Genomic DNA, 19,017 nt, shown 5'->3' with positions numbered 1-19,017 from the left:
CAGCATCTGTGGAGAGAGAAACCATCAACGATTCCATTGAAGACTCTTCATGAGACGTGGATAATGTTCCTGCTTCACTCCCATAGCAGAAATGGTCTCATCTGAGGCAGAGCTGCAGTCCTTTATTGAGACACAAGAGCTGACATACATTGCAGGGAAAAGGTTGCTTTCGATCGAGGGTCATCGGTCGGATTTATTCTGCGTCCACTCCAATGGAAGGCAGGCGGGAGGGCTGAGGTTTGGTTCTGGGGTCGGCAGTCCGATCTCATATCCTGGGAGGGTGCAGTGTCTGCTATCTCAGCACCAAGTGGCTGCTCTCCGGAACGCCGAACCGGATCTTGTTCTCCTCAAACAGGCGGGTGAGCTGATCCAGGTACAGCTTGTGGAGCCTCTCGATGTCGTCGTGGGAGGGGCTCAGGTTCCTCGTCACCGGAATGGGTTTCCCCACTGGGGAAGGGAGGGGTGTGAGGGGGTGAGGGAGGGTGGGGTGGGTGGGGATGAGGGAGCGAGGCGTTGAGGGAGAGACAGAGGGGAAGAGAGGGAGAAAGAGATGGTTGAGAAAGAGAGCGAGAGGGTGCAGGAGGGAGGGAGGGGTTTATCGGGAGCCACAGGGGGCAGGAGAGGAAGGCACAGGGAGAGAGAAAAGGAGGAGATGGATAGAGGGTCATAGGGAGGGGGTTCAGAGTTGGGGGTCAGAGAGAGGAGGGTCATGGGGTCAGAGAAAGGGTCAGAGGGTGGTCAGGGGGTCAGAGAGAGGGGTCACCCTAACTCCCCCTCCCCTTCCTCCTTCCACCTCAGAATCCCCACTTCCTTCTCCTCCCTCCCTCCTCCTCACCCCAACGCCTTCCCCTCGTCTCCATCGCACTTCCAAATCACCCTCTCGTTCCCTTCTCCTACCCGGCCTTCATCACCCCTCTCTCATCACCCCTCCTTCACTCCCCCCTCATCCCCCCACCTTACCTCCTCCCCTCACACCCCCTCCACATTCTCCCATGAGCCCACGTAAGATGCTAGTTAATAAGATATTTTACCTCAAGTGCCGAATCCTGCCCCAACCCCATCTCCCCATTTCTCTTAATATCCGTCACAGAAACCAACCTCCCCTCCACGGACTACACTTCCCACTGCCTTGGGAAAGCAGCCAACATAATCAAGGACACCTCCCACCCCAGACGTTCCCTCTTCTCCCCTCTCCCGTCAGGCAGAAGATACGAAAGTCTGAAAGTATGTACCACCAGGCTCAGGGACAGCTTCTATCCCAGGACCACAAGAAACCGCAGAGAGTTGTGGACACAGCCCAACACGTCGCGGACACCAGCCTCCCCTCCTTGGACTCTGTCTTTACCTCTCGCTGTCTTGGTGAAGCAGCCAGCATAATCAAAGACCCCACCCACCCGGGTCATTCTCTCTTCTCTCCTCTTCCATCGGGTAGAAGATACAGGAGCCTGAGGGCACGTACCACCAGGCTCAAGGACAGCTTCTACCCCATTGTGGTAAGACTATTGAACGGTTCCCTTATACAATGAGATGGACTCTGACCTCACGATCTACCTTGTTGTGACCTTGCACCTTATTGCACTGCACTTTCTCTGTAGCTGTGACACTTTACTCTGCACTGTTATTGTTTTTACCTGTACTACATCAATGCACTCTGTATTAACCCAAAGTAACTGCACTGTGTAATGAATTGATCTGTACAATCAGTTTGCAAGACAAGGTTTTCATTGTACCTCGGTACAAGTGACAATAATAAACCAATTCCAATACCGCTGTTAAAAGACTCTTGAATGGACCTCTTGTACGATAAAAATAAACTCTTGATCTCTCGATCTACCTCGATGCTATTTATTTGTCTGCCTGCACTGCACTTCCTCTGTAACTGCAACACTATATTCTGCATTCTGTTTCCTTTGTACTACCTCGATGTACTGATGTACGGAATGATCTGTCTGGATGGCGCGCAAACAAAAACTTTTCACTGTATCTTGGTACGTGTGACAATAATAAACCAATATCCAGACTCTATCAGATTTGAATATTCTCAGCAACTGAGTCTCTTGGGGAGAAACTTCCAAAGAGACACCACACTCTGGGCGAAGGTATTTCTCCCCCTCTCTGTCCACCCCTTTTCTTCTGAGACTTGTGACCCCTGGTTCAAGACAACCCTAGTCCAGGGAAACATCATCCCTGCATCTACCGAGAGAGAGTTGTGGACACAGCCCAGCACATCACGGAAACCAGCCTCCCCTCCACGGACTCTGTCTACACTTCTCACTGCCTCGGTAAAGCAGCCGACATAATCAAAGGCCCCACCCACCCCGGACATTCTCTCTTCCCCCCTCTCCCATCGGGAAGAAGATACAGAAGCTTGAGAGCACGTACCACCAGGCTCAAGGACAGCTTCTATCCCGCTGTTCTAAGACTATTGAACAGTCCCCTAGTACGCTCAGATGGACTCTTGACCTCACAATTTACCTCGTTATGGTCTTGCACCTTATTGTCTGCCTGCACTGCACTTTCTCTGTAACTGTTACACTTTATTCTGCATTCTGTTATTGCTTTTCCCTTGTACTACCTCGATGTACCAATGTGGTGAAAGGTTTTTCACTGTACCTCAGTGCATGTGACAATTATAAACTAATACTAATATCCAAGCTCCAGGAATCTTGAATAACCTCAGCGACTGAGTCTCTTGGAGAGAGACTTCGAAAGAGACACCACACTCTGGGTGAAAGAATTTCTCCCCATCTCTGCCCTGAATGTCTGACCCCTTATTCTGAGACTATGATCCCACTGGTTCTCGACAGCCCAGCCCAGGGAACACCATCCCTGCATCTACCAGAATCGAGTGCTGGATGTTACGATGTTCCTGGATCTTACCAACAGTGAAGATGGGACTTCTATAGGGCAGCAGACCAAAATTGTACTGGAAGACTCCGCGGGCATGGAACAGGGGCATTGCCAGTCCCATCAGCCTCTGTAGCTTGTCCTGCACTGTCCGCAGCAATGATCCGGGGGGATTCTCCACCTGGTTGAATAGCTCGTTCTCACCAAAGGAAAACACCGGCACGAGGTGGGCCCTACGAAGTGGAGAGGCAGGGAGTTACGTGGAAAACCCAGCAACCCATTGGATGTATCTTACCCCTGCCCCCGAGTCGGAGCACAGCTTGGGCTTGGTGATGGCTCCAGTGGCCAAATAGCCAACGCCCACACCTTCTCCTAAACAGTGACACCGCTGTCGCCATGGCAACAACACACCCAAGGGACCCAAGAGTCCACCTTATCCGGAGTGGACCACCGGTCAACTGAATGCTGGGATACCGAGAAGGTCCTAGATACCTGCCCCATCCTGAGGATAGATCTTACCCCAACCTCACCCTCTCCCACCTCCGCACCTTAACTCTCCCTCCCTCCTCCTCTCTTGAGGAGGTAGACGGACAATACTTGAGTGGTCAACACTCCAGAGAAGGAGGCTTCTCCTCCAACTCTCCTTTCATCGATCCTCCCCCTCCCCTACCTCCCCCTCCCCTACCTCCCCCACCAACTCCTCTCCCCTCTACGTGCCTCCTCAACCCTACACCCCTCCCCTCATACCCCTCATCCTCCTCCCCACTCGACTCCCCTCCGTAGGACAGAACCTCCCACCTCAGCCTCCGACGAACCTGGGGCAGGAACAATCCTGGCTCCAGCCTTATCTCCAGCTCCACCCCCTCCTTGCCATAGCCCCACTCCCATAACCTAGCCCCACCCCCAATCAGCCCCACCCCTCATCCTTAGTCCCACCCCTTCTTACACCCAGCCCCACCCCTTCTGAACACTATCTCCTCCTCCTCAACCCTATCCCCGCCCCTTCTCATCTGAAGACACGTCCCTATTCCCAGTGACACCTATCCCCACCCTTTCTCAATTCTAGACTCACCCCCCTCGTCCCTTGACTGAGCCCTGCCCCCCATTCACACCCCCAATCACAGCCGCGCCCCTTTCCTGAACCCAGCCCCGCCCACTCCCACCCCCACCCTCTTCCTCAGCCCCACCCTTTCCCCCCGACCCGCCCACTTTCCCAGCCCCACCCCCTTTCTACAGCCCTGCCCCTTTTCCACTGCTCCGCCCCCTTTCCACAGCCCCGCCCCTTCCCCAAACCCGCCCCTTCCCCTTTCCACAGCCCCACCCCATTTCCACAGCTCCACCCACTTTCCCAACCCCGCCCCCTTCCCCCAGCCCCGCCCCCTCTTAGCCCCACCCCTCCCCCAGCCCCGCCCCTCTTAGCCCCGCCCCTCTTCCCCCAGTCCCGCCCCTCTTAGCCCCACCCTCCCCCAGCCCCGCCCCTCAGCCCCGCCCTCTTCCCCCAGTTCCGCCCCTTTCCTTAGCCCCACCCCCTCTTCCCCCAGTCCCGCCCCCTCTTCCCTTAGCCCCGCCCCCTCTAACCCCAGTCCTGCTCCTTCCCCTTAGCCTCACCCCTCTTCCCCCAGCCCCCCCTTCCCCCCAGCCCCGCCCCCTCAGCCCCCAGCCCCACCCCCTCAGCCCCCAGCCCCGCCCCCTCCACCCTTACCCGGTTTTCAGTGCCATTTTGATGAAGCCCTTTCTGTCAAGGATGCTGAGAGTCAGTGCCCCCGGCCGGGCGTCCAGCGACTCGGGGGGGCCCCCCACGGCCACCACCGCCACCTGACCCCCACCCTCCTGGCTCAGGATGTGATTGGCGCTCTGCTTGTCCGAGGACACCAGGCCTGCACACGGGGGGGAAGAACGTCCCGTCGATAGAGGCAACAGCTCAGTCTGCGCCCCCCCCCCACCCTCCCCAACCTCGGCCAAACCCCCCACCCCTCTCCCCCCCTCGGCACAGCCCGAGCATCCAACACCCAATCAGGGGGGCAGTATCAGTGGGAAACCAGTGGCCAAACCATGCACAGCAAGATCCCACGCGGTTCCCCAATGCCCCAAACCCCCTTCCCTCCTCAAACAGCTCCCTCCCACCCCCGCTGCCCCCATGCACAGCCACTACCTCATCCCAAACGCCAGCCGTCCCCCCCAACAAATGCCCAAGCTCCCCACTCTTCCTCAACAGCCCCCTCCCCCCCACCCAACCACTGGCTTTTGGCGGGTGTTGGTGGAGGCCTGTGACCAGCGGTGTGCCCCAGGGATGGGTGCTGGGTCCCCCGCTGCTTGTTATCTGTGTCAACGATTGGTTATAACATGGTTAGTGAGATTGCAGATGGCAAATGGTGTAGAACAGAGAGATTGAGGTGCACAAGTACGCAGTCCCCTGAAAGTGGAGACAAAGGTAGACAGGGTGGTGAAGAAGGCGTTCGGCACGCTGGCCTTCATCAGTCAGGGCACTGAGTACAGGAGCTGGGACGTCACATTACAGCTGTACAGGACATTGGAGAGACCACACTTGGAGCACTGTGTGCAGTTCTGGTCACCCAGCTATAGGAAAGATGTCACTAAGCAGGAAAAGGTCCCAGAAAGATGTTGCCTGGACTGGAGGGCTTGAGTTCTAAGGAGAGACTGGATAAGCCTCAGAGTGAAGGAGGCTGAAGGGCTGACTTTATGGAAGTTTGTAAAATCATGAAGGGTGTCGATAAGGTGGATGATCACAGGGTAGGAGAGTCTAAAACTAGAGGGCACGGACTTAAGGTTAGGGGGAACCTGAGGGGCTACATTTTCATGCAGAGGGTGGTGGGTGTATGGAACGAGCTGCCAGAGGAAGCAGTGGGTACAGATACAATGTTTAAAAGATATTTAGACAAGTACATGGATAGGAAAGGTTTAGAGGGATCTGGGACAAACACAGGTAAGTGGACTTAGAACATAGAAACATAGAAAACCTACAGCACAATACAGGCCCTTCGGCCCACAAAGTTGTACCGAACGTGTCCCTACCTTAGAAATTACTAGGTTTACCCATAGCCCTCTAAGCATTTTTCTAAGCTCCATGTACCTATCCAAAAGTCTCTTAATAGACCCTATCGTATCCGCCTCCACCACCGTTGCCTGCAGCCCATTTCACACACTCACCACTCTCTGAGTAAAAAAACTTACCCCTGACATCTCCTCTGTACCTACTCCCCAGCACCTTAAACCTGTGTCCTCTTGTGGCCACCATTTCAGCCCTGGGGAAAAGCCTCTGACTATCCACACGATCAATGCCTCTTATCATCTTATACACCTCTATCAGGTCCCCCCCTCACCCTCCGTCGCTCCAAGGAGAAAAGGCCGAGTTCACTCAACCTGTTTGCCTAAGGCATGCTCCCCAATCCAGGCAGCATCCTTGTAAATCTCCTCTGCACCCTTTCAATGGCTTCCGCATCCTTCCGGTAGTGAGGCGACCAGAACTGAGCACCATAATCCAAGTGGGGTCTGACCAGGGTCCTATATAGTTGCAACATTACCACTCAGCTCCTAAATTCAATTCCACGATTGATGAAGGACAATACACCGTATGCCTTCTTAACCACAGAGTCAACCTGTGCAGCTGCTTTGAGCGTCCTATGGACTCGGACCCCAAGATCCCTCTGATCCTCCACACTGCCAAGAGTCTTACCATTAATACTATATTCTGCCATCATATTTGACCTACTAAAAAATGAACCACTTCACATGGATAGAGAAGTTGGCAGGCATGGACGAGTTAGGCAGAAGGGCCTGTTTCTATGCTGTAAAACTCTATGACTCCAAGCCTACCCGTCTTCCAAACACCACCAAGAGAGAAGACGAGGACCTTGGTTCAACCTCATCCCCAGCGGCGCTCCCTCTCCTGAATTCCTGGCTCTGGGATTCCGACCCAACTCTCCACCCTGCAGCTGGAAATCAGCCGGGGTCAGGGGCTGCACACTGCGTAGGTCAGCCAAGACAGAGACAGCCAAGAGTCCCCCCCCCCCCAGTAACCAACCCTCTCCGTTTCACACTGGGTATGGAAGTCAGGAAGTTACGGCTACAGCTGGATAAAGCCTTGGTTAGGCCGCACTTGGAGCACTGTGCGCAGTTCTGGTCGCCCCGTTACAGGAAGGGTGTGGAGGCTTTGGAGAGGGTGCAGAAGGGGTTACAGATGAAAAACACGACGATGCTGGAGGAACTCAGCAGGCCAGGCAGCATCCGTGGAGAAAAGCAGGCAGTCAACGTTTCGGGTTGGGACCCTTCTTCAGGACTGCCTGGCCTGCTCCACGGATGCTGCCTGGCCTGCTGAGTTCCTCCAGTGTTTTTCATCTAGGTTCCAGCATCTGCAGTTTCCCTGGGGTTACAGATGGATCAGTTACAGATGTGGGGAGAGAGACACAGAGATCCACGGGCAGACACACACAGATACACGTAGGTACACACAAACGCAGGCAATCACGGGCTGATACAGCGAGACACAGGCAGACACTCTCAAATACAGACAGTCATGGGCAGACAGAGCGACACAGGCAGACACGCACAGACACAGGCAGACACTCTCAAGCACAGGCAGTCACGTACAGACAGAGTGATACAGGCAGACACGCACAGATACAGGCAGAGACGCACAGATACAGGCAGACACACGCAGACAGCAATACAGGCAGACATGCACAGACACAGGCACAGACTAGCAGACACACACAGGCAGACACACACAGGCAGACACACACAGGCACAGATACACTGGGCAGACACAGACGGAGACCAACATGGTGACCGACACGGACACAGATAGGCACGGTTGAACACGGATGGTCACGGATGGGCCGGCACAGGGTCCTCACCTCCACACATGATGTACTCCCTGTAGAAAGGCACCCTGAACCAGAAGGGCAGCATCAGCAGGTAGGGGGTGAGTCCCGGGAAGAGCCGGGAGAATCCGGTCGCCTCGGTGCAGAAGTTCCCGAACGCTCCGGCCACCAGGATTCCGTGGGGATGGAAGCCGAACAGGTAGTTGTGTTCTGGATCCAGTTCCGCCGTCTTCACCAGCTTCACCACGGGGTGGTGGGGGGGGGGGGGGGGGGGGGAAGAGCAAAGGTGAGATCCCATTGGCTGAGGCAAATGACATTTGACCCCCTGATGTATAAGCCCTCCAATCAAGAGGGGAGGGCACTTGCCAACCCTGTACCCCACCCACCCACCACACCCTGCGGTGTTCCCATGGCCAATCTTGGGGTGGGGGGGGGATGTGGAATAATCCCAGATACTCCGGATTTGATGTGGAATATCTCTGGGCTGGAAGCAGGGGAGGAAGTGCCTTGGGGTGCAGCAGATCTGGGAACGGGGCGGTGGGGGGAGGGTGGTAGAGGATGGGGGAGGATCCCAAAGAGACTGGAAGGGGAAGGCAGAGCTAGCTTCATCCCTCTTGCCCTGTCTCACACTACATGCTGAGGAGCGATTTCTCCAAGGTCTCTCAGACGATGAAAGGGGAGCGGGGGGGTGGGGTGGAGAGAGTTTCATCTTGTGGGGAAAGGGACGTCAGTGACAAGAGTCACCAAGAAACCCCATCAGGACTTGAGAAGGAACTTGCTGCCTAAAGAGCAGTGAGAGAGTGCAGCTCACAATACAACAGGAGCAGGTTTAGTCCTATGCAACTCAATGTTAAATGACCACCAACTAATCATTGGAGTACAGAAGAATGAGAGGGGACCTCATAGAAATATTTCGAATGTTGAAAGGACTGGACAAAGTAGATGTGGCTGAGTTGTTTCCCTTGGTGGGTAAGTCCAGGACAAGAGGGCACAATCCTAGAATGAGAGGGGACTCATTTAGAACAGAAATGCAGCGAAATTTCTTTAGCCAGAGGATCGCGGATTTATGGAATTCGTCGCCACATACAGCTGTGGAGGCCTGATCATTGGGGGTGTTTAAGGTGGAGATTAGTCAAGGTATCAAGACATGGGGAAAAGGCCGGGAATTGGGGCTCGATGGGTGAATAGTTTAGTGGTGAAGTGGCAGAGCAGACTCGATGGGTCGAATGGCCTGTTTCTGCTCCTTTGTCTTGTGATCTTGTAACCGTCCCCTCGTTCCAGGCTCTCCCACTAGTGGAAACATCTCAACATCCACCCTGTTAAGCCTCCTTCGGATCTTTGAGTAAGGTCACCCCCATTCTTCTAAGCTGTTACGGACTCAGTGAAAGTCCCTTTAAGATAGAGTGTGTGTGTATGTGTGTGTGGGGCGTGCTTACGTCAATAGAAGATAAAGGACGTAATGACGTTGTTGAAGAGGTTAGAAGAAGAAGGAGAGAGAGAGAGAGAGAGAGAAGGGAGAGAGACACCAGCCTGCTTGTTTTCTCTATCGATGGATGAGAAACAATAACTGTGTCTGCCACTGAAATCCATGTATGGAAGTTGGAAGTAATCCGGTGGAGTTCACTTTGTTGCTGACCTGTAGAAGGAAACAGGTATTTGTGTGTGGACGACCACGGTTCGGATGCTTTCGGGGTGAGGAAGTCACTACCGAGTAAACACTGAAGTGTCGTTTGGGTTCCATTGTGGAACATTTGGATTTCGTATGTACTCTCTCTATGTTTCTCTACGTCTACGTCTTATCTTCAGACAACGGTGGTTGTTGAAGAAGCCCTTGCTCATGTTTCACCTTATGGCTTGCGGAACTGAACTTTAAGAACCATTCCGGAACTTGGAGTTTTGGACTTTGTCACACACACACACGACGAGTTTAATTTTGGGGTTAACGTTCGAGGTTTAACATTTTTGAATTCTAACATACTAACATTTTTACTTTTATTTTACGTATTATCATAAGTAGTAATTAATAAAATAGTTTTTAACACTGAATCATGCTCAGTGTGTTTCTTTTGTTGCTGGTTTGTGACAAAGCTCTAAGGAATATAGACCCAAACTGCCTATGCCCTCTTGATGGGGCAACCTGCTCACCCCAGCAGAAACAAGGGACTGCAGGAGCTGGAGTCCCTTGTGGAGTTTGAGGAGGTTCGGTACATCACCAAAGACTCTTACAAATTTCTACAGATGTACGGTGGAGAGCATTCTGGCTGGTTGCATCACTGCCTGGTATGGAGGCTCCAATGTGCAGGATCAAAAGAGGCTGCAGAGGATTGTAGACTCAGCCAGCTCCATCGCGGGCACAACCCTCCCCACCATCGAGGACATCTTCAAGAGGCGGTGCCTCAAGAAGGTGGCATCCATCACTAAAGACCCTCACCGTCCGGGACACGCCCTCTTCTTGTTACTACCATCGGGGAGGAGGTACAGGAGCCCTGAAGACCCACACTCAACGTTTCAGGAACAGCTTCTTCCCCTCCGTCATTATATTTCTGAATGATCCATGAACACTACCTCGTTATTCCTTTTTTTTTGCATTATTTATATATCTTTGTAAATTATAGTATCTTTACGTATGGCTGCCACAAAACAACAAATTTCAGGTCATACGTCAGTGATAATAAATCTTATTCAGGAATCCGGAGCAAGGAACGAGCTACTGGAGGAACTCAACGGGTCAGGCAGCATCCGTGGAGAGAGAATCAGTCGATATTCCTTACCCTTCATCTGGACTGAAAGAGAGGAGGGGAGAACAGGAGGAGTGAGCGAAAGGGTCACCTTCTGCTGGGATGTTTTTTTTTTGTCCCAGGGGTCCGTGGGGGAAGGGAGAAAGTGTTTCCCTTCTTTTAGTCCAGATGAAGGGTCTCGACCCGAAACGTCGACTGTCCATTTCCCTCCACAGACGCTGCCTCACCTGCTGAGTTTCTCCAACTGTTTGTTCTTTTCAACCCAGGATTTAGAGAGAGATTTAGAGAGAGATCTTGATCAGCTGGGAAAGTGGGCTGAGGAATGGCAAATGGAGTTTAATTCGGATGTGCGAGTTGTTGCATTTTGGGAAGACAAATGAGGGGAGGACTTTCACAGTGAACGGTAGGGCACTGGAGAGTGTCGTGGAACAGAGGGACCTGGGAGTACAAGTCCATGCTCCCATGAAAGAGGCATCACAGGTAGACAGGGTGGTGAAGAAAGCGTCTGGCACGCCGGCCTTCATCGGTCAGGGCAGTGAATATAGAAGATGGGAGGTTATGTTGCAGTTGTACAGGACGTTGGTGAGGCCTCAGTTGGAATATCGTGTTCAGTTTTGGTCACCCTGTTGTAGGAGAGATGCCATTAAGCTGGGAAAAGTGCAGAGGAGATTTACGAGGGTGCTGCTGGGACTCGGGGGACTGAGTTATAGAGAGAGGTTGGGCAGGTTGGGACTTTATTCACTGTGGTGTAGGAGAATGAGGGGTGACCTTACAGAGGTGTATAAAATCATGAGGGGCATCGATAGGGTGAATGCACACAGTCTTTCTCCCAGGGTTGGGGAATCAAGAACTAAAGGGCATAGATTTAGGGTGAGAGGGAAAAGATTTAATAGGAACCTGAGGGGCAACTTCTTCACCCAGAGGGGGGGTGAGTATATGGGACAAGCTGCCAGAGGAAGTGGTTGAGGCAGGTACATTAACAACATTTAAAAGGCACTTGGACAGGTCCATGGATAGGAAAGGTTCAGAGGGATATGGGCCAAACATGGGCAAATGGGACTAGCTTAGATGGGAATCTTAGTCAGCGTGGACCAGATGGGCCGAAGGGCCTGTTTTTGCGTTATGACTAATTAGCGAGGGAGCATTGACGCACTTAGGGGAATGCGGACAAGTGTGTGAGGGAGACAGGATTGGGGAGTCACACGGACAGAGGAGAAAGGCCGGAGAAAGCTGGAGTGGGGCACGAATGGATCGGTTGGGCTATGAAGGGCCTTCCCCTGTGTCATTGCGTGCACTTGCCCGCTGAGATTTGGGAAAGGGCCGGGTGGCAGGGGAAGGGGCGGTGGTGGGAATTTCAGTCAGTTACCCCACCCGTGCGCGAACAACTCACCGTGATCGGGAAGTAATCGCGGAAGTACCTCCAGATCACCCAGCTGCGGATCCACGCTGACCTCCGACCTCCGCTGGATGGCGTGTCTCGGTCCAGGTAGAGCCAACCGGCGTAGAGAGCGGCAATGAGCCAATAGTCAGTGAGCAGGAGCAGGACAAAGATGACCAAGCAGCACTGCGCTGAAGGGAGAAGTTAGAGGTGATCTCTCAATACCCTGCTGTTTCTCCTCTTGACTCTATGGTATAGGTATTGGTTTTGGTATTGGTATTGGTTTGTTATTGTCACTTGTACCGAGGTACAGTGAAAAACTTGTCTTGCATACCGATCGTACAGGTCAATTCATTACACAGTGCATTGAGGCAGTACAGGGTAAAAACAATAACAGAATTACAGAGTAAAGTATCACAGCTACAGGGAAATGCATTGCAGGTAGACCTCAGGAGGCTAAAGAAATTTGGCATGTCCCCTTTGACCCTCACCAACTTTTATCGATGTACCATAGAAAGCATCCTATCCAGATGCATCACGGCTTGGTACGGCAACTGCTCTGCCCAGGACCGCAAGAAACTACAGAGAGTTGTGGACACAGCCCAGCGTATCACAGAAACCAGCCTCCCCTCCATGGACTCTGTCTATACCTCTAGCTGCCTCAGTGAAGCAGCCAGCATAATCAAAGACCCCACCCACCCGGGTCATTCTCTCTTCTCTCCTCTCCCATCAGGCAGAATATACAGGAGCCTGAGGGCACGTACCACCAGGCTCAAGGACAGCTTCTATCCCACGGTGATAAGACTATTGAACGGTTCCCTTATACAATGAGATGGTCTCTGGACTTCACAATCTACTTTGTTATGACTTTGCACCTTATTGTCTACTTGCACTGCACTTCCCTGTAGCTGTGACACTTTACTCCGTACTGTTATTGTTTTTACCTGTACTACCTCAATGCACTCTGTACTACATCAATGTAACTGCACTGAGTAATGAATTGATCTGTACGATTGGTATGCAAGACAAATCTTTAGATTTAAGATATCTTTATTAGTCACATGTACATCGAAACACACAGTGAAATACATATTTGCGTAGAGTGTTCTGGGGGCAGCCCGCAACTTCCTAACCCGTACGTGTTTGGAATGTGGGAGGAAACCGGAGCACCTGGAGGAAACCCACGCAGGCACAGGGAGAACGTACAAGCTCCTTACAGACAGTGGCCGGAATTGAACCCGGGTCACTGGCGCTGTAAAGTGTTACACTAACCACTACACTACCGTGCCTGCCAAGGTTTTCACTGTACCTCGGTACGTGACAATAATAAACCAATACCAATAAGGTGCAAGGTCACAACAAGGTAGATCGTGAGTTCAGAGTCCATCTCATCGTATAAGGGAACCGTTCAATAGTCTTATCACCGTGGGGTAGAAGCTGTCCTTGAGCCTGGTGGTACGTGCCCTCAGGCTCCTGTATCTTCTGCCTGATGGGACAGGAGAGAAGAGAGAATGACCTGGGTGGGTGGAGTGTTTGATTATGTTGGCTGCTTCACTGAGGGAGCGAGAGGTATATAGAGTCCATGGAGGGGAGGCTGGAGTCAGTGATGAGCTGCAGCACTGGAGAGAACAATCCCTGTGTCGCCAGGCTAACCTCACCACTGGGATTCTAGAAAGGAGACAGCACAGTGTGGGATGCCCCACATGGTCAAATAGCCTGTCTGTATTTACTGCCTTGGCTCTGCTGCATGGGGAACACCTACCCCAGAGAAGGCACGCCTGCGTCTCTACTTTCTCAGAAGTTTAAGGAGGTTCGGCATGTCGTCAAAAACTCTGAAAACTTCTCCAGATGTTCATTGGGAAGCATCCTGACCAGTTGCATCACGGTCTGGTGTGGAAATTCCAATGCACAGGAACGCCAGAGAGAGTAATGGACTCGGCCAGTTCCATCACGGGTACAACACTCCCCACGGTTGAGGACATCGACAAAAGGCGACGTCTCAGGAAGGCGACATCCGTCATCAGGGACCCCCACCATCCGGGCCGTGCCCTCTTCTCGATGCTGCCATCAGGCAGGAGGTACAGGAGCCTGAAGACCCACACCTCAAGGTTCAACAACAGCTTCTCCCCCACTGCCGTCAGGTTCTCGAACCCACCTGAAAAACCCCAACACTACCTCGGACTGGATTTCTTTCTCTCTCTCTCAATCTTGTACTGGTGTCGTTATGTCTATTTTGTTGTGTATAATTTATGTTAATTTAAGTTTATGTTAACTTGTGTCTGTAGTGTTGCTACCAGAAACTAATTTTCATGGCACTTATACCCTGGGTGTGTATCCACGACCATAAACTTGAACTTGAAACGTGACCTTGAATTTGAACTGGGCAAGGTTGAAGGGAAACAGCTGCCACCCCCACAACCTCTGAGGGAAGGAAGGTGTCGGACACGGGGTGGGTTGCAGGAACCGAACACTTGTCTCCAATGGCGATCTGCCAACGGCTGTTGTTGAACCTTGAGGTGTGGGTCTTCAGGCTCCTGTACCGATGGCAGCATCGAGTGGGTTCTATACAAAGGCAGCTCTGAGGCTCTTCCTTCATTCACTCAAAGGACTGACCCCAGGATCTCCCCACCAGCTCCAGGGGACAGGTCCAGTGACTCCATCCATGGCACGGGTCATCAGACTGAACTTTAACCTCTAATGTCGACACCAGTGTTGGTCAATCTGGAACAGCGAGGACAGTTCCCTCGCTGGGAAGTTGCAAACTCAGCACTGACCCTTCATAGTGCAAAATATGACCTTGTGTGTCTCACTGCATGGGGGGGGGGGGGAGGAGAGAGGGAGAGAGGGAGACGGGGGGAGGAGAAGGAGAGGGGCGGAGAGACGGGGGGGGGAGAGACGGGGGGAGAGACGGGGGGGAGAGACGGGGGGAGAGACGGGGGGGAGAGACGGGGGGGGGAGAGACGGGGGGGAGAGACGGGGGGGAGAGGGAAGGGGGAGGGGGGGGAGGGGGGGGAGGGGGGGAGAGGGGGGTGCGAGGAGAGGGGGAGGTGGGTGTGGGAGAAGTGAGAGGGAGGAGGGGGAGTGGGGGTAGTAGGGGGAGTGGGCGGAAGAGGGGGTGAGATGGGGTGGGAGGAGGAGGTGAAGAACTGGGGAAGGGGGGAGGATAGGAGGAGGGTGAGGAGGGGGTGGGAGGCAGGAGGCAGTAGGAGGTTGTGTGTGTGAGGCAGAGCGGGGGGGGGCAGTGAAGGGGGGGGGGGTCGGAACGGACGCTGGTGGATGGGGAGAGGGGAAAAGAAAGATCCCGTGGGTGGGCAGTGGAAGGGGAGGGGGAGGTGCTGATGAGACCCCAGAGGGGTCGACAGAGGACCTACCGAGAGCCAGGAAGGAGAAGATCCATTGCAGGACCGCCAGAGTCTGCAGTCTGCGTTGCAGGGGGATTCGGAGGGGCGCGAACTGGATCCTCATCACGGCTGGAATCGAAGGGGTTGGATCCGAGGGGAGGTAGGTGGGGGGGGGGGGGGGTCTTATATAGCCGGAACGTGGACTGAACCGCCCCCGCTCCCGCCCCCCTCCCCTCCCCTCCCCTCAGGTGGGGGTGTGGTGTCCCGGGACAGACACACCTCCAACCAACCCCGTCTTATTTGTTTCACAACCAATACCTGAACCTATCCTCACCACTGGGATCTGCATCCTGGATTTAATCCCAAATTTGTTACGGGCTGCAAACTGGGATCTCATTCCCAATCCAAATGTACTCCCTGATCCAAGTCTGGAACAAGTTCAAATTCAAGTTTATTGTCATAGGCACACATACCCAGGGTATAAGTGTCATGAAAATTAGCTTTCTGCAGGGCATTACAAGCATAAATTACATAAACAAATTAACATAAATTATAAAGAATTTACACTACAAAACACACATAACGACATCAGTGCAAGTTGAGGGGAATATAGTGCCAAGGTAGTGTTGGGGTTTTTCAGGTGGGTTAAAGCACGGTAGTGTCACGGTTAGCGTAACGCCATTACGGCGCCAGCGACCCGGGTTCAATCCCGGCCGCTGAATGTAAGGTGTTTGTACGTTGTCTGCGTGGGTTTCCTCCGGGTGCTCCGGTTTCCTCCCACATTCCAAAGACGTATAGGTTAGGAAGTTGTGGGCATGCTATGTTGGCACCAGAAGCGTGGCGACACTTGCGGGCTGCCCCCAGATATTCCCTTCAGATTAAGGAATCCAGTCCACCGCGTTCACCCGGAACACCTGCTTCATGATCTCCGTAAATCCTTATAGGAGTAATATCTGGAATCGCAGTCAAACGTTCGATCAACAAAAACCCTCTGCAGTGAAGCGATGCTCTCTACCTGGTTGATGTTAAGGAACTACTTTTGTCCATCTGTAAAGTGATCCTTGCACAAGCCAGGACCAGAGCGATGATCACAGTCTTCATGATGGCTGCCTAAACTGAAGGAAGAAGTATATATGTTGGAGTGACAGTACGTTAGAAGATGTTGGAACTCTTCAGATGCAAAGGGTTTTGCAATGGGAGACACTTCAGTGAGCACCTATTCCCTATGAGAAGAGCAAGAAATTGGATTGGGAGCAGGCATTGGTCCCCTCTCTCCTGCTCCATCATGCGGTAAGATCTACCTCAGCGACACTTTCCTGCACAAACCATGTATCTCTTAGTGTCTATAAATCAAAAATATGCTCAGTGACTGAGTCCCCACATCCTTCATGGGTGGAGAATTCCAAAGGCTTTACGTTCTCTGACTGAAGAAATCTCATCTCCTCTCTGTCCTGAACACGATTCACCACCACCCCTCTCCCCTTCCATCTCTGTAACCTTCGCCAAGGGAAATGTTATCCCCATATCCACTTGGTTAAACCCTTCATATATTTCAACAAGAGGTCCAACCAGGCAGGCGTCAACTCAACCACAGCACCGTTTTGCCCTCACCGCCTGAACTCTTTGTCAGCACATATCATGAACCTATAATAAAAACACAAGAGAGAATTGAACAATACTACTCGAAGCTCACAAAGTTGCTTGTAGCTTTGTGAGCTGAGTGTTTTTCAAAGCCCCCTGATAAGGCTGCAGAGGCAGCCTTGATTTTGAAACACAGATTTATCTTTGCACAATATTTGAATATTTGCACTTTGCTAAAGACAACTCTTTAACATTTCTGCCCAGTGTATCATTCCCCTACAACTCCCATTTGTAACTTCTGTTGGCCTAGATATATCAGTGAACAAAGAATACAACATGCCTCTGGGCATTTAACTAGCCTTAAGTCCTACAACACAGAAACGGGGTGATTCAGCCCCCTCTGTGTGAAAAAGTTGCCCCTCAGATCCCCTTTAAATCTTTCCCCTCTCACCTTGAAGCTATGCCCTCTAGTTTTAGGCTCCCCTCCCAAGGGGAAACAGACACCCACTACTCTATCTATGCCTCTCCTAATGTTATACACCTCTATCACATCACCTCTCAGCCTCTTTTGCTCCAGAAAAATCAGACCTAGTCTATCCAATCTCTCTTGATAACTCAAGGCCTTCAATCCAGAGAACCTTTCCTGCCCCATCTTTAGCTAAATCACATCCTTCCTGTAGTGTGGTGACCAGAACTGCTCACAATATCTCAAGTGTTGCCCAACAACAGTAACATGATCTCCCAACTCTTATACTGAACGCAGTATCTTGGCCAATGAAGGCAAGCATGCCATATGCCTTGCTCACCACCCTGTTGTTGTTTTCAGGGAGCTATGTACTTTACCTCTCGGATTTTCTGTTCACTAACACTCCCCGGGGCCCTGCCATTCACTGTGTAAGTCCTGCCCTGGCTTCACTTCCCTGAGTTAAATTCCATCCACCGTTCCCTTGTCCACTTAGCCAGTTGATCTATGTCCCATTGTCGCCTGAGCCAGCCTTGTTCACTATACTGCCAGTTTTGGTGTCATCTGCAAACTTATTAATAACTCCACCTGCATTCTCAGCCAAATCATGAATATAGACGACGAGCAACAGCGGCCCACCACTGCTCACAGGCCTCCAACCTGACAAACAACCCTCCACCACCACCCTCTGTCCCCTACCACCCAAGCCAGTTTTGCATGCAGGGTAGTGTAGCGGTTAGCGTCACGCTATTACAGCGCCAGCGACCTGGGTTCAATTCCGGCCGCTGTCCGCAAGGAGTTTGTACGTTCTCCCCGTGTGTCTGCGTGGGTTTCCTCCGGGTGCTCCGGTTTCCTCCCACGTTCCAAAGACCTACGGGTTAGGAAGCTGCAGGCATGCTAATGTTGGCGCCGGAAGCGTGGTGACACTTGTGGGCTGCCCCCAGAACACTCTACGCAAAAGATGCATTTCACTATGTGTTTCGATGTACATGTGACTAATAAAGATATCTTATCTTATCTTATCTTATCCAATTAGCTGGCTCACCTGGATCCCTTCTGGACCAGCCTACAATGCGGGACCTTGTCAAAGGCTTTGCTAAAGTCCCTGTAGACAATGTCTACCGTCCTGCCCTCCCCAATCCTCTTGGTGACCTCTTCAAAAAACTAGTAAAACATGATTTCCCACGCCAACTATTCCTAATCAGTCAATGCCTTTCCAAATGCAAATAAATCCTGTTCCTTGGAATCCCTTCCTGTAACACTAAGGTAAGGCTCACTGGCCTGTAGCTCCCTGGTATATCTATTATGCCCTTTATAAATAAATGCAGAACATTAGCCACCCTTCAGTTTTCTGGTACTTCACCTATGGCTAACGAAGATATTAAAATCTCTGCCAAGGTGCCAGAAATCTCTTCCCTTACTCCCTGTAACATCGGAGGATACACCTGGACATGCTTCGGTTACTTATCCACTTGAAGACTGCCAACATCTCCTCCTTTGTGATTTTGATGTGCTCCAGGACATCACTGTTCCCCCATAAACTCACCAAGTCCCATGTCCATCACCATGGTAAATACTGACAAGTATTCATTTACAACCTCACCCATTTCCCGTGGCTCTACACATAGATCACCACACTGGTACCTCAAGCGACCTACTCTCCCCCTAGTTTTAATACACATAGAATCGTTCAGAATTCCTCTTTATCTTGTCTCTCATTGCTCCTTTTTGCCCTACTAATATCCTTTTTAATTCTACTTCTACATCCCTCATACTCCTCGTGCCTTGCTTGATCCCGGCTGCCTATGGCTGACATATGCCTCCTTCT

The 19,017-nt window shown here is 52.1% G+C and overlaps 1 protein-coding gene across 1 annotated transcript; it reads right to left on the bottom strand.

Annotated features, from left to right (window-relative positions):
- Nucleotides 1-105: 105 nt before the first annotated feature.
- mogat3a (monoacylglycerol O-acyltransferase 3a) lies at nt 106-15,315 on the bottom strand. Its single transcript, XM_052044577.1, has 6 exons — nt 15,176-15,315; nt 11,817-11,995; nt 7,722-7,926; nt 4,550-4,724; nt 2,881-3,080; nt 106-447 (listed from the first exon to the last, which is right to left on the bottom strand). The coding sequence occupies exons 1-6, from the start codon at nt 15,267-15,269 to the stop codon at nt 293-295; spliced, it is 1,008 nt and encodes a 335-aa protein (XP_051900537.1). The 5' UTR covers nt 15,270-15,315; the 3' UTR covers nt 106-292.
- Nucleotides 15,316-19,017: the final 3,702 nt, after the last annotated feature.

This window comes from Pristis pectinata, chromosome 37, assembly GCF_009764475.1.
Source record: "Pristis pectinata isolate sPriPec2 chromosome 37, sPriPec2.1.pri, whole genome shotgun sequence".
NCBI lineage: Eukaryota > Metazoa > Chordata > Chondrichthyes > Rhinopristiformes > Pristidae > Pristis > Pristis pectinata.
Note: the sequence above shows the minus strand (reverse complement) of the source record. Positions and strands in the feature narration are given on the sequence as shown.

What these genes read in the sequence shown, in the direction of transcription:
- mogat3a (XM_052044577.1), bottom strand. Translation starts at nt 15,269, where the DNA reads ATGAGGATCCAGTTCGCGCCCCTCCGAATCCCCCTGCAACGCAGACTG. An exon ending in CTTCTCCTTCCTGGCTCTCG is followed by an intron (nt 11,996 to 15,175) that starts GTAGGTCCTCTG and finishes TTCTCCCTTCAG; the next exon opens with CGCAGTGCTGCTTGGTCATC. An exon ending in GCGATTACTTCCCGATCACG is followed by an intron (nt 7,927 to 11,816) that starts GTGAGTTGTTCG and finishes CCCGTGGTGAAG; the next exon opens with CTGGTGAAGACGGCGGAACT.